The 14,260-nt window shown below is 52.3% G+C and overlaps 5 protein-coding genes and 1 non-coding gene across 6 annotated transcripts; 4 read left to right on the top strand and 2 right to left on the bottom strand.

The window, feature by feature from the left end:
- Positions 1–1,312: 1,312 nt before the first annotated feature.
- On the top strand, positions 1,313–3,416 carry P152DRAFT_398215 (methylenetetrahydrofolate reduct; the record flags this gene model as incomplete). The annotated part of the gene is made up of 5 exons (XM_033676447.1): positions 1,313–1,399; positions 1,451–1,472; positions 1,524–2,238; positions 2,285–3,159; positions 3,220–3,416. The coding sequence occupies 5 exons, from the start codon at positions 1,313–1,315 to the stop codon at positions 3,414–3,416; spliced, it is 1,896 nt and encodes a 631-aa protein (XP_033533698.1).
- A 765-nt stretch (positions 3,417–4,181) lies between these two features.
- P152DRAFT_514716 (uncharacterized protein) lies at positions 4,182–4,649 on the bottom strand (the record flags this gene model as incomplete). Its single annotated transcript, XM_033682872.1, has 1 exon — positions 4,182–4,649. Exon 1 carries the CDS (start codon positions 4,605–4,607, stop codon positions 4,182–4,184), a length of 426 nt encoding a protein of 141 aa, XP_033533697.1. The 5' UTR covers positions 4,608–4,649.
- A 176-nt stretch (positions 4,650–4,825) lies between these two features.
- P152DRAFT_t40 lies at positions 4,826–4,905 on the top strand. Its single transcript has one exon. It is a non-coding gene; the product is annotated as a tRNA-Gly (tRNA).
- A 637-nt stretch (positions 4,906–5,542) lies between these two features.
- Positions 5,543–7,308, bottom strand: P152DRAFT_449847 (MFS sugar transporter-like protein; the record flags this gene model as incomplete). Its single annotated transcript, XM_033678134.1, has 5 exons — positions 5,543–6,129; positions 6,179–6,524; positions 6,578–6,804; positions 6,853–7,208; positions 7,262–7,308. The coding sequence occupies 5 exons, from the start codon at positions 7,306–7,308 to the stop codon at positions 5,543–5,545; spliced, it is 1,563 nt and encodes a 520-aa protein (XP_033533696.1).
- A 1,314-nt stretch (positions 7,309–8,622) lies between these two features.
- P152DRAFT_449846 (glycoside hydrolase) lies at positions 8,623–11,105 on the top strand (the record flags this gene model as incomplete). The annotated part of the gene is made up of 3 exons (XM_033678133.1): positions 8,623–9,513; positions 9,576–10,043; positions 10,098–11,105. 3 exons carry the CDS (start codon positions 8,623–8,625, stop codon positions 11,103–11,105), a joined length of 2,367 nt encoding a protein of 788 aa, XP_033533695.1.
- Positions 11,106–12,316: 1,211 nt separating this feature from the next.
- On the top strand, positions 12,317–12,944 carry P152DRAFT_449845 (uncharacterized protein; the record flags this gene model as incomplete). The annotated part of the gene is made up of 3 exons (XM_033678132.1): positions 12,317–12,567; positions 12,679–12,778; positions 12,831–12,944. The coding sequence occupies 3 exons, from the start codon at positions 12,317–12,319 to the stop codon at positions 12,942–12,944; spliced, it is 465 nt and encodes a 154-aa protein (XP_033533694.1).
- Between the last annotated feature and the right edge of the window lie 1,316 nt (positions 12,945–14,260).

Raw genomic sequence — 14,260 nt, 5'->3', positions numbered from 1 at the left:
TCCAATATGAAGGACGGGAACTGCTTCCTTTCCGAGACCCATCGGCATCACTTCCATAAATATCCGACCGTCCCGCGCCGGGAGATCAGTTCTCAAGCATCTGGGACGAGGCCACGATGAGAATAGATGCGGTCCAATATGGCCTAAGGTATACCTAAGCGGAAGAAGTGAGACTCATCGTTCCAGAGACAGGTGATGTATTGCGGTCAGATGAGGGAAGGAAGAGGTTTATGACAACATCGTACAACGATGTACAGGTACCGCATGGCTAGAACTGCTGTGGCGATGAGGGCAGAAACGTGGTGGGGGATTGGACATGAAGGGAGGTAGATTGCATGAACTCAAGCCCAAGCCCAAGCCCGAAGCTGCTTCACTGCATGAATGTTGCCATAGGCACATATGCAGATTGATCTACTTCCTGATAGGCACAAGTCATCTTGTTTGCGTAGTTGACGAGCATACGACGCATCGGGAATGCAAGTTGGATCCCGGTGTATGGTTCTGCAGCGCAACGACGTTGGTGGAAAGGCTGTGCCAACCACGGTAAGCATCCATGATCTCAATCCCGTAAGCCATGTTCAAGATAGAACAACCAAGTTCATTATCCGTCACCAAAACCTGGAGGATTCCTCGTTCAATATGGATGCTCCGGATCCTTCACTGAAGAACCGGCGTAATCCAAGAGACTTCCTGGCTGAATGCAATCTCACACCGCATCGTATTTTATATGGGGGAAATTCGGCATATACAATCGAAACTCCGCGGAAGATGTCAGAGCTGGCAACGGTTCATGCATCACGGCATCCGAATTGCGGCGGACACGGAACGGCAAATTGGTTGCACACCAAGAAAACGCCATGACTGATGAGAGCCACAGGCGATTGCGGGGAGTTTCTTGTGCGGTTTGACTGGCGCGATTCCTTATTGGGCCATCGCCGGCCCCTCTATTCTCGTGAAAGCTTTCCTCTCCACAGACGTAACATGAATTAAGTACTTCAACTAACGCATATCGCTCCTTTTCGTCCCCCCTCCTTGCTATTGTTTGACATTTCGAGCGCCGGTGGTTCATGCAACGGCATTTGGCAGACCGCTGGGCTCGCATACGCTATCTCGAATAGCAGGAAAACGTTCATTGGGCCGTGGAGGGTTCGGTATTCCCTCAGTATATGTTGGCGTGGTGGGTTCTACTTTGCTGCGGTTCAAGCCGAGTTCGGAGGAACTGACAAAGTTCGCAGAACTCAAGCATTGATATATACGACGTTCCAATTTCGCCGCGAACGACCGACGGCGCCGCTGAGGGATCTTTCTCAAAATGCATATCTCCGAAAGACTACGGGCGGCCGAAGAGGCTGGACGGCCGTCCATTTCGTTTGAATTCTTCCCGCCGAAAACTGCACAGGTACGTCACGGTACATGATCATATTTTCGCTGTACCTAACATGTTGGATAGGGTGTTCAAAATCTCTATGATCGTGGGTTCCTTAGTACGAGCTAACTGTCGACATTCCACTGACCGTTCTTAGGCATGGATCGCATGCATGACCTTGGACCAACATTCATCGACGTCACATGGGGTGCTGGTGGGCGACACTCAGGGTTGACCTGCGAGATGGTCAAGGTGGCTCAGTCCGTGTATGGACTGGAGACATGCATGCACCTCACGTGCACCGACATGGAGAAATCAAAAATCGACGACGCGCTAAAAGAAGCCTATAACTCGGGATGCACGAACATTCTTGCCCTCCGCGGCGACCCGCCCCGAGAGAACGAAAAGTGGGTGGCATCGCAAGGCGGATTCCAATATGCGCGGGACCTGGTGAAGTACATCCGGAGCCAATACGGGGATCACTTCGATATCGGTGTGGCGGGTTATTCTGAGGGGTGCGACGACAACAAGAACACGGACGAACTCATCCGCCATCTGAAGGAGAAGGTCGATGCGGGTGGCACTTTTGTGATCACGCAGATGTTTTACGATACCGACATTTTCCTCGACTGGCTACGGAAAGTCCGGGAGGCTGGCATTACCGTGCCTATTATCCCAGGAATCATGCCGATTCATACGTACGGTGCGTTTATCCGCCGAGCGAATTGGACTGAATGCAACGTACCAAAGGCGTGGATGGAGGCGTTGGAGCCAGTCAAGAATGACGATGCTGCTGTCCGAGACGTCGGACGGGAGTTGATTGTGGAAATGTGCAAACGTCTTCTGGCTGGCGGCATCAACCACCTGCATTTGTATGGGAACCCTTCATCCTGCCAAAATCATACTAACATCATCTAGCTATACCATGAACCTCGCCCAGGCTACCCGCATGGTCCTAGAAGACCTCAACCTCGTTCCCGACCTCGAGAGCCCTCTTGAGAAACCCCTCCCCTGGCGCCCCTCCAAAGGCCTCAAACGCCGCGAAGAAAACGTCCGCCCCATCTTCTGGCGCAATCGCAACCGATCCTATGTCGTCCGCACGCAAGACTGGGATGAATTTCCCAACGGCCGCTGGGGCGACTCCCGCTCCCCCGCGTTCGGCGAGCTGGACGCCTACGGCATCGGCCTGAAGGGCACCAATGAGGCGAACGTCAAGCTCTGGGGCGAACCGTCCACCATCCGGGATATCTCGAACCTGTTCGTGAAGTACATGCAGGGCAAGCTCGATCATCTGCCGTGGAGTGAAAATCCGCTGTCCCTGGAGTCGGACGTTCTGCGAGGAGAACTCGTCGACCTGAACACCCGTGGCATCTTCACCATCAATTCGCAGCCGCCCGTCGATGGTGAGAAGTCGACGCATCCTGTCTACGGCTGGGGACCGCGGAACGGCTACGTCTTCCAGAAAGCGTACCTCGAGAGTTTTGTCTCGCCGGAGATGATTAGCGAGCTGATCACGCGCATCGAGCGGAATCCCGACATGACCTACTACGCCGTCAACAAAGCCGGGGAGCTGAAGACGAATGCGCCGGGTGATGGGCCGAACGCGGTCACCTGGGGCGTCTTCCCCGGCAAAGAAATCGTGCAGCCGACCATTGTCGAGACGGTCAGTTTCCTGGCGTGGAAAGATGAATTCTACCGGCTTGGACAGGATTGGGCGAATTGCTATTCCGCCACGAACCAGTCGCGCTACGTGATCGAGGACATGATGGACACGTACTATCTGGTGAATATCGGTAGGCCCCCACTCTCCCAGCCTCTCGTTCCCTCCACTGCCCGTACCTAACACTTCATAGTCCACAACGACTTCCGCAAGACCGAGGGCATCTTCCCCCTCTTCGACGGCCTGGGACTTCAAGATATGGAAAAGTTGATTCATGCCGTCGATAAGGGAATCGCTACGGTTGACGGCGTCTCGGACACGTTGACCAACGGGGATGTGAAGGGGCAACCCAACGGCCATCCTCCGGCGCTGGCGAACGGCGTGCGTTAAACATTTCTCCTCTCTTTCATCCATTCTCTATAACCCTATCTATCCCTTAAACCTGTCCATCACTTCTTCGAATTCCCTCTCCGCTCATTCAAGAGCTACTCCTCCACCCTACCTACCCTCAAAATACAATCAACTTCCTCGCCGATAACCCAACTCTTTCAACACCTCCACCTAGCATCCACCGGCGTCTCGGCTCCAGCATTTTCATATCCTCCAGTTAATTCCCCTCGCGCATGGGCTTCAACCCCACCTGCACACTTATCATCTCATGGCGACGTACGGAGCCACAAAACCACCGATTATGAGCGACGATTTTCAACAGATCCCCAGCCGATTCCCCATGCAGTCATGATTTAGAGAGAGAAAATAAAAAATAAAGGGGGGGAAGGAAGGACGGATGGGGGGATGTCAGATAGGCTGACCGGGAACCATGGCATTAGGGGACGGGAGACCCTCGTCCGGATGATACCCTTATGAGCGTGCCCTCAACGGCACGTCGGATTTCTCGTCATAGGCATAGATCGGGTGGAGTCGGGACAATAGCTAGTATCGGATTGGCTGGACAGCCGGTTCATCCCTGCTTAGGTATATAGCGATTTTGGACTCCTATACTGGATATTAGCTGCGATCTTTGCGTGGGTGATGGATTGCTGACCTCTAGAGGACTCGCCCCCTGCATCGTAATTGTGCTGTAAAGCACGCCAATTGTGAACTCCGTCCATTCATCTATCCACATCTCCCTTCACTCCCAAACCCATTCATACTTCACCGCACCACCCCCTCCCCCCCTCCCACCATCTCTTCCGTCCCCACCAACCCCCCCGGGAACACATACAACACCTCCCCCCACGGCCCCTCAGCCCCCACCCCCCTCTCCCCTTCCGCATCCCCCTGCGCCCGACCTAGAAAATACCCCACCACCAACCGACACCGCCCACAGCGCTGCCAATAGCGCCTCTCGAACCCGTCGGCGCGGCGGATGATTTGCGGTGTGGTGTCGGGGAGGGCGAGGGATGTCGTGGGGTGGTCGGTTGTTGGTGAGGAGGGAGAGAGAGGGAGGATGTAGGCGCGGTCAAGGGAGGGGGGCGCGCGCCGAGGGTAGGTGGGGAGGGGGTGGGGGGTTGCGAGGAGGAGTTGGGTACAGAGGCAGTGGTAGGTGTGGATGGTTGGTTGGTGGGTGATTGAGGTCATTTTGCGGTGTTTGGATAATTTGTTCGAGTAGGGGTGGGTATTAAGGCCGAATGTGCGCTGCAATTGGGATGTGGTTGTCGCTCGGAGTAAAGGCAACCTATGGTTGAGTACTGTTTGATGTAAGTTGGAAAGACGGTTTTAATATGATGGTGGGGTTTCCTGTTCTTGATAAAATAAAATATGTTTATTAGTTATACAAGTTTAACATAGTAAGAACAGCACCAGTAGTTTAAGGGTAGAATCCAAGCTTCCCATTGGAAGCCTGCTTGGGGACCGTGTTCGAGTCACGGCTGGTGCACATTTCTTTTGCTTTTTGTTGGGCCGTCCTTTTTTTGGCAGGATGTTTGTTGCTGCTGGGCTCTCGAGATAATTCCATCGGTGGATTTAATTCCGAGCAGTTGCGGTTTTATTCTTTAATATCGCTTCCAGAAATGCTATATGGCTAGAGGTACATCGCTCTAGGTCAGCCCCTGAAAGTTTCTGTCTTCTGTGGTCGCCATTGTTTGGGAGCCAGTCTCATGTCTAAACCATGGGACCGGACAACTAATTTATTTATGTTCCCGATCTACTATTCTTAACTTGGTGGCGTTTTTGAGTTTTGAAAATGCTAGTCCACTTCCTGCAAAGATGTTTGCCCTGGCTAGGATCAAACCGTTTCCACCCTGGAGCATTCGAATCTTTATACAACATGTTACCAACGACGTTTAGGTAGCTCAAAGTTGAGAAGGCGCTGCGTCGGCAAGAATTATGAAGGGTACAAATGCTGAAGAAGTCTACCGTTCTTGAAAAGGGGGAATCCGGGATACAAGAGTACTTGGAGTTCAGAAATGACACCCATTTTTGGGATTAATATATTTGGGATTTCAAAACCGTGGTAAACTCCCTCCGGACTATCGACGCCCCTTCAACTGAACAATCGATTAAAGCATGCAAGACTACGCCTCCAACTTAGTCTCCTTCTCTGCCACGAACGTCACCGATCCATCCCTCACCACATCCTTATCCAGATCCTCTGGAAGTGTGCCGAGCGCCCTTCCACCGAACAGCAGATCGATCTCCTCCAACGACATCTGCTTCGTCTCCTTGAATGTGAAATAGATGGTGGGGAATGTAATCAGGATGTTGAACGCGATGAAGATGAAGTAGTACTTCCAGGTAATCGCACCGAGACCGATGGGAGACACTTGACTCCAGATGGTGCTAACCAGCCAGTTGCCAATTCCGGTGGCGAAGGCACTGCCGCGGCCACGGATTTGCATGGGCATGATCTCACTCATGTAGACCCAGGAGATGGAGCCGAAGGACCCCGAGAAGATGACGGTGACGCAGAAGATGAAGAAGACGCCAGCGATCGATTTGCCGTCGCCCGAATGTGCCTCGATGACTTCTCCGTCGACGGGTTGGGGGATCTGGGAGTTGATGGCCGCTTCGCAGATGAGGGCGATGGTGATGGCGACGGTACCGACCAGGAGGGGAATTCGTCGGCCGAGACGGTCCAGGATAAAGACGATGAAGATCAAATCTACAAGGTGTAAGTATTGTTTCCAAATGACCGACTGAAGGGGACTTACTGGCGAAAGGTCCAACGCAGTTGTAGATACCTGTTACGAGCAAGTTCCTCTGACCAGTGATGCCAAGGAATTCGTACATGATGGTCTGGTAATAACCAATGACGTTGATACTAGGGCTATTAGCGGAGCTTCGGGAAGTGTACGCTGGGAGAACATACCCTGTCATCTGAGTGAACACTTGAACCAGTGTCGCCTGAAGCAGACGGTTTCTCCACTGAGGAACCTTGAACATAACCAACCATCCAGGAGCAGTGATGGCCTTTTCGGCACTAATAGTGCTTCGGATCTCTTCGAATTCGGATTGGATCCATTCCTGATTGGTCCCGTCGTAGTGCAGCTTGTTGAGCTTTGACGAACGTCAGCTGGGTTCGGTGGCAGAGGCTTTCGCAGGATACATACCACTCTCATTGCCTCATCTTCCTCGCCATGCTCCATCAAGTGACGCGGTGATTCCGGGAAGAACGGCAGACCGATCAGCAGGATCACACAAGGCACCGTCTGGAAAGCCAGGGGAAACCGCCATGAGAAGGCGTTCGTCGCCGGAACATGTGCAGCACCGTATCCGATCCAAGTCGAGACGATGAAACCGACTCCTATCATCTGTTGTGCCATACCAACAACCAGACCTAGTCAAATCAGTCGGTGATTTCTCATCATCCTCAAGTGTCCCGTACCTCGAATCTTTGGATGCGCGCACTCGCTCTGGTAGACCGGTACACTCATGCTCATCAACCCGACAGCCCATCCCGCCATAATTCTACCCACCAACATCATCGCGAGGTGGACGGCCGCCGCCTGCAGGATAGCACCAACAAAACAGATCATAGCTCCGATCATGATTGTCCATTTTCGGCCGAGCCGATCCATCGTGAACCCTCCCATGAGGGATCCAAACACGGCACCACCGGAGAAGGTAGAATTGATGGCACCAATGATGGGAGAGGTCTTGCTGGTGTTGAAGTAGGTGAGGAAATGGGGAGATTGGATCACGTCGGTCATGACACCACTGTCGTAGCCGAACAGGAAGGATCTGGGGAACGTTAGTTTGACCTGACGCTCCTCGAGTGGATGTTGGATACATACCCTGTGGCCGCGAAGATCGCGAGCGAGATCATGAAAAACTTGCCCATGATTGCGACCTGATGGATTGATCTGCACTGGTAAGGTTCTCCAGATTCCAGCACACTCAAGACGTTCAGCTTGCCATGCGAAACTTTGGGGATGTCGCAAGGTATATAAAGACTAGACCAACGAGTCCCAAACTCTCCAGTCTTTCCCGAGAAACCATTTCATCCCCATTCCACGTGCCAGTAGCGGTTCCGATATTCTGCTCACCCCATGGAGCCCCATATCCATTTTTGAATTTACCCATTTTTGTGGCTAGACCGACGTCTGATCTGGGGTGGAACCGTGGAAGAATATCCTTCCCATCATCCTAGCTCTTTTAAGCTTCCTCACTGGCGTCAGCAATCTAGTCCATGGCGCCAGCTCATCTACTATCTAGCGTCCGGCGCGGGTCCCGGCAAAAATGCTATAGAGAGCTCCGAGGAAGGGGATGGCGCGCCAACGCCCGTTGATAACGGAGGAAGTGGGGACGAATCATCTCCTCATTGTCATGGGATCCTATCAAATTTTTGACCATCGGCTGCATCCAGATCGGAGTCATGTCAGCGTAAACACAGTGTCGCGGGGTGCATGGTGCATCCCGTTTAGCCTAAATATCCCCGAAATTATCCCTAGTAGTTGGAGTGTGGAGTTGCGGAAGAACAAGGGGCATGGATGAAATCCTAATGAATGAATCGCAGGATGGGTCACCCATCAAGCGAGCATCGCCAGGATGCTGAGAGGCGAGAGGGCGCCATTTCCTCGTCCGGCTCAATCATCGCGCTGCGCCAAGGGATGGTTCGGTCTTACTACGCCACCTTCGACGCTTTTTTCAACCTTCTCATTTCCAGAGATTTCATCTCATCGCATGTCAATCTCCCGGCCAGCGATATCATCGTAAATTGCTATTGCCTTTTGGCTAAATGGTTATGAAGAGTTCACGATGCCCTGCCGGCTGTAATGATGGCTCAATCTGGGGTCCCGGAAATTGGAAAAATGCCGGGGAAAGGGCCAGGAACATTCTGCCATGACCTTGTCAGCAGAGGACCGCCGAGCTTCAATATGTCGATCTGATATTGAATAGAGGTAGGGCGGGATGAAATTGTCTCCATGAAGGAAGAGCTAGGAAATCCAAGATGCAGGTACATGGTTTCATCTGGCATCAGGACGTCATTACTGATGTGTGTAATTCCACTCCGGTTACTCGGAAACTAGTAATTTGCCCTTGGAAAGGATATAAACATGGCGGATGCACCTCTTCAGGATGATGGTGCTGATGGTATCTCGTTCTTGAGCAGTGCCAAAGTCTGAATTGAAGCCTACGGGGCACAGTCGATACGATGGCTCTACGACACTTCCTCCTTTCTCTCCTTGCCAGTTCATCAGTGTTGGCAGCCGATGATCGTGGTCACGGGAACCAACCTGGCCATGGGAAACCTAACCCTTCGAATGGTGTGGTTTACAAGGACCCTACCGCAGATGTCGAATCTCGCGTCAAGGACCTCCTTTCCCGCATGACCCTCTCCGACAAGGTGTCTCAACTCATGCAAGGCGATGTTGGCAACTGGATGAACAGCACCACCAATGCCTTCAACGTTTCCGGCCTCATCGACTCCATGGCCTCCAAGTCCGGTTCCTTCTACGTCGGCTATCCCGTTCCGCAGCAATGGATCGCCGAGAACGTCAAGAAGGGACAGGATTACCTTCTGCACAACACCACCCTCGGGATCCCAGCCTTCGTGCAATCGGAAGGCATCCACGGGTTCCTGATCGAGAATGCCACGATCTTCAACAGCCCCATCGCATATGCTTGCTCGTTCAACCCCGACCTCGTCGAGAAGATGGCTTACGCAATCGCGCAGGAGTCGCTCGCGCTCGGCGTCAACCAGATCTTTGCTCCGGTGGTCGACCTTGCTCGGGAGCTACGCTTCGGGCGTGTTGAAGAGACATTCGGCGAGGATGTGCATCTATCTGGAGAGATGGGATACTCCTATGTCAAGGGGCTGCAAGCCGGTAATGTCAGCGCAATGGTGAAGCATTTCGCCGGATTTAGCATGCCGGAACAGGGATTGAATACGGGGCCGGTACATGGAGGTGAGCGGGAGATGCGGACCACGTGGTTGCCGCCGTTCAAGAGGACCATTATGGATGGCGGTGCATACTCGGTGATGAGTGCATACGATTCATACGATGGGATCCCGGCAGTGATGGACCATCATCTGATGACTGAGGTGAGTGACATTAAACATCTGCTCTCATATGCTCGTGGTGCTGAACCAACGCTCTCGAATAGATCCTCCGCGAAGAATGGGGCTACCAGTACTTCGTCATGTCCGACGCTGGCGGCACGGACCGTCTCTGCAACGCCTTCAAGATGTGCCGATCAGACCCAATCGATTCGGAGGCCGTGACGAAGTATGTTCTACCAGCCGGCAATGACGTCGAGATGGGTGGCGGATCCTTCAATTTCAAGACCATCCCTGCGCTCATCGAGTCCAAGGAGTTGGATATCAAGACTGTGGACACTGCCGTCTCGCGCGTCCTCCGAGCGAAGTTCGCCATGGGCCTGTTCGAGAACCCATATCTCGCTGCCCCAGCAAACAAGACCTCAAAGTTGATTCATACACCGGAACATATCAAGCTTGCACGAGAGTTGGACGCCGAGTCCATCGTTCTGCTTGAGAACAACAACAACCTCCTCCCTCTCAAAAAGGACGCAAACATCGCCGTCATCGGTCCCATGGCCGACGGTTTCATGAACGTAAGTACCTCCACTGACCCCACCCGAGCATCTTCGCTAACCTTCCCTCCCCAGTATGGCGATTACGTTGTCCACCTCTCCCAATACCGCGGCATCACCCCCCTCGCCGGCATCCAATCCGCCTCCACCGGCACCGTCACCTACGCCAAAGGTTGTGAGCGCTGGTCCAACGACGAATCGGCCATCCCCGCCGCCGCCTCCGTCGCCAGCGCCGCCGACATCGCCGTCGTTGTCGTCGGCACCTGGTCGCGCGACCAGAACGAGCTCTGGGCAGGTCTGAACGCCACGACCGGCGAGCACGTTGACGTGAACTCGCTGAACCTTGTGGGTGCGCAGGCGGCGCTTGTGCGTGCGATTTTGGAGACGGATACGCCGACGGTTGTAGTGTTTTCGTCAGGGAAGCCGGTCACCGAGCCGTGGATTAGCAAGAAGGCGGCTGCGCTGGTGCAGCAGTTCTACCCTGGAGAAGAGGGTGGTAATGCGTTGGCGGACGTGCTGTTCGGGGACGTGAACCCCAGTGGAAAGTTGAGCGTGGGCATTCCGACCGATGTCGGGAGCTTGCCGATTTTCTATGATTATCTGAACAGTGGGCGGTCGCTGGAGGCCGGAGGGCTGAATGAGACGACTGGTGAACTAGAGTTTGGACATCAGTATGTTCTGGGGACGCCGGTGCCGTTGTACGAGTTCGGCTACGGCAAGAGCTATTCGACATTTGTGTACTCGAACGTCACACTGTCGCAGGAGACGGCGAAGAAGGGGGATACCGTGACCGCAAAGGTGACGGTGACGAATGCCAGTGGCAGGGATGGTCAGGAAGTGGTCCAGTTGTACGTGAGCGATCTCATCGCCAGCATCACTGTGCCGAACAAGGTGCTCAAGGGGTTCAAGAAGGTGATGATCAAGGCGGGCGAGTCTCTGGAAGTGGAGATCCCGGTGAAGGTAGAGGAATTGGGTCTGTGGAACATCAAGATGCAGTATGTGGTCGAGGCTGGTGAGTTTGAGATCAACATGGGCACCTCGAGCGCGAACTTGACGGGCCCGGCGATTTTGACCGTTCAGTGATCAGGGTTGGGGAATTATCATATACTATAAAAAAGGAGCTGGAATTCAGCACCACTCGGGTGTATAATCAGTGGAGGATTCAATTTAACAACATACTTTACGATTGAAGCTCTTCAGTGTCAGGGATTGAAGCCAAATACCCGCTGGCTCTTTGAGAATCTAGGGAACCACTGCTACGACTCCCACCCCTTGTTCTTCTATCACCAATGCAGATATGTAATCGTGGATTCAATGGTTGGCAGCTCGAAGCATGTCCAACCAACATGCATCCCATAGTTCATAGAGAAGATATCCACTTTCTATTCACACCTTATGCGCTTTACTCGACTTTCGCACATCGAATAAGCATCTCCAGTGCATCCAGTTCAGGGGGGACGTCACGTGCAGGATCTCAGTAAAATGAGCCTTGTGGCTTTGTGGCCGAAGTCTGCCAAGTGTCAGTACTTGGTGGGACATCCCTCTGCCAACATGTCTTATGCTCACTGACAATACCTGGATTTAGAGTGTAAACGAAAAACAATCCGGAATCGATCCACCACAGATATATGATGAACGACTCTTTGATGCTGTCCTAACCCTGAGGAATACCCCGAGGAATAAGTTAACTGAGGATTCTTGGAGTTAATAACTACACTTTACAGAGTATAGTTATGCAGACTTGTCGCACGGTCATCCCGTCTGATGAAGGAAAAAAAGCAAAAGCGGCTGTGGCTGTCGGCTGGGCTAACAGAGTGACAGTACACCGTAGAGATTGTGCAACTTGAGAAACCGCTCTCTCGAACTTCAGTTCTATTTTCATCGTCCTTGGGACGCAGAGTTCGATTCAACGCGTTCATATTCCTACTTACACGAATTATAGTCTTCCGGCCATTACTGATTTACCTGTCTAAAGTCCTCGACACGCTCTATCAAAGCCCATGGCGCGGCGCATACGCCAAACACAGCACCTAAAGACAAGCGGTAATGAAAGCAACCCAAGCACACCAATGGAAGTCAGCGAGCAGAGCGGGCCCTCATCCAATACCTATCGTTTGACAATCGCGGTAGATGTTGGGAGCTGGATAACGAGAGCCTTATATTAAATAGATGACGGTTCTTTGAACTGATTGGAAAATACCACAAAGCGATTTATAGCAGTCGCGAACCAACCTTCGTCAGATGGATGAAGGCCAGACGCGGGGAAGGATATTGAAGAGACTGGGGTGGTGGTGATGACCTTCGACCTCTATATCATTTTCTTCCCTCTGCTCTACGGAGTATTTCTCCTTTACATCAAGAGGAATATGCAGGCTACCGTTTCCGGCAAGCGAGTATCTAAAAAGAAAGATGTCGAGCAAAATACCGGTCTCAAGGACAATTTCCAGTACTTTTGCCAGCGCGTACTATATCGCATTCTCGAGACCGTCGTCGCCGATTCCACTAGATTCCACCCTCAATGGCGTCACGGTCCTTGTATCGTGCCGTGCGTGCCCAGCTCACTAGCCCACTCCTCTATGAAAAATGTCGCGAATTCTAGGTGAACCGTGAAGGCTAAAGCCTGAAACTAAGGAGAATGGAATGTCTAGGTGTTTAGTCAAGCGGTAGCCTCTTTCTTCGGAGTTGTGTCCGATAATAGCTGCGGTAGGGGCCCCGTCGAGCGAGCGGCGGTTGCAGACCTTGGTAGGGGAACAATGGTAAGTATTTCCATATTCAACTACTTACCTAGTTTACTCAACACTAGTACAGGGTCTCTACGTAGCTAAATGGCGCCTTGGAACTTGGGCTATGATCCGTGAGGCTTGTGACGACGGAATTGGCTCGGACGGGATCAACCAAGCCGTAATGGGCATCGTGAATTGACCCGACCATAAGGGTAAGAAAGACCTGCCAGACTGGTTGAATACGACTGCAAGGCCAAAATCCATGATGAGGAGTTCCGCAAGGGGGTCATCTATCGTGATCTTGGTTACTTTAGTCCATCTATTACATTACAAAGAAGCGCACCTCATATGGGACCATGCCAAGAAACAATACTTTCCGAAAGTAGTGGACTGTCGGAAGAGGCTCTTAAATGGACTTCACGTAGAGGGGAGGTTTCTATGTAGGCTACTTAGGATCAGGCAGCATTGAATACACAGATTTCGATAATTCTAGCAACAGGTGGCGGATTCCAATCGGCGGGCCTCCGACTTCATCTCCGTCATGCTTCCAACCCTTCCACGACAAAAGGCACCGAGAGACGTTCCTAAATTCCATAGCTGTTGAGAAACGCCGGACTTGGTCGGTTGATTTCCGCATTGAGTCCATATGGGCTGATCTCCGTCGACCAGCTCCGCTCGCGAATCCTCGAACGAGGTCGACACGAGAGTATTTTATTGCAAGCTAATCCTCTCTCCTACGAGAGCGTGAAATCTTGCATTCCCTCACAGCGGCTCGGAGAGCATATCGGCATCCTAAAGCGCGGTGAATATCGAGTTCCCTTGCTTGCCTGTCAACTATCATATTGAACAGAAAATGGATATGAAACCACGAATACTTGCTATGAAGTGCATGAGTTCACAAAAGAAGCCCCAGCACGACAATCAAGACCAAGACTTCAACCGAATCATATGTAATAGTCGGAGGAAATGTATTTCAGGCGATTCCTACCTGTCGCATTCCTCTCGACAACCTTTAGCTTCCATCCTAGGTATTGTTGTAGCAACTTGCTACGTCTCCCGATGGAGGACAATGGGTTTCTGTTTACTACCGCGTTTTGGAGCCACCGAACTCGAGGATGAGGCTAGATGTCGATCATGTCACCACTTATGAGAAGAATAAGACCCCCGAAACCGGATCACCGTTTGACTGCTCCAAGGCTAACGGATGGCTTCCTGGAATGTTGAAGAAAGGACGTGTTCCCCAAGTCTGTTTTCGAAGTTCGGAGACTCGGTTCATACCTTCGATATTTGAGTGACTTGTCCTCTCGGTTGTTTCGAAGCTATGGAGGATGGCGGAATGTCCTCTCACCGACCACAGCACCACTCTCTCCTGCGGAGGAACTTCCATTTCGCGATCTGGCCGTTCGGTATCTCCATCGCACACGCCCCCCAAAGTAGCTAGCCCGCAATCAACGCGGGAAACGGTACTTATTAGTCTCTTCGGCGTCCCGACCGTATCGGAGTATACGACCAGTT

This window comes from Eremomyces bilateralis, assembly GCF_010015585.1.
Source record: "Eremomyces bilateralis CBS 781.70 unplaced genomic scaffold P152scaffold_11, whole genome shotgun sequence".
Lineage (NCBI taxonomy): Eukaryota > Fungi > Ascomycota > Dothideomycetes > Eremomycetales > Eremomycetaceae > Eremomyces > Eremomyces bilateralis.
The sequence above is the reverse complement of the archived record's forward strand: the minus strand, read 5'-3'. Positions and strand labels throughout refer to the sequence as shown.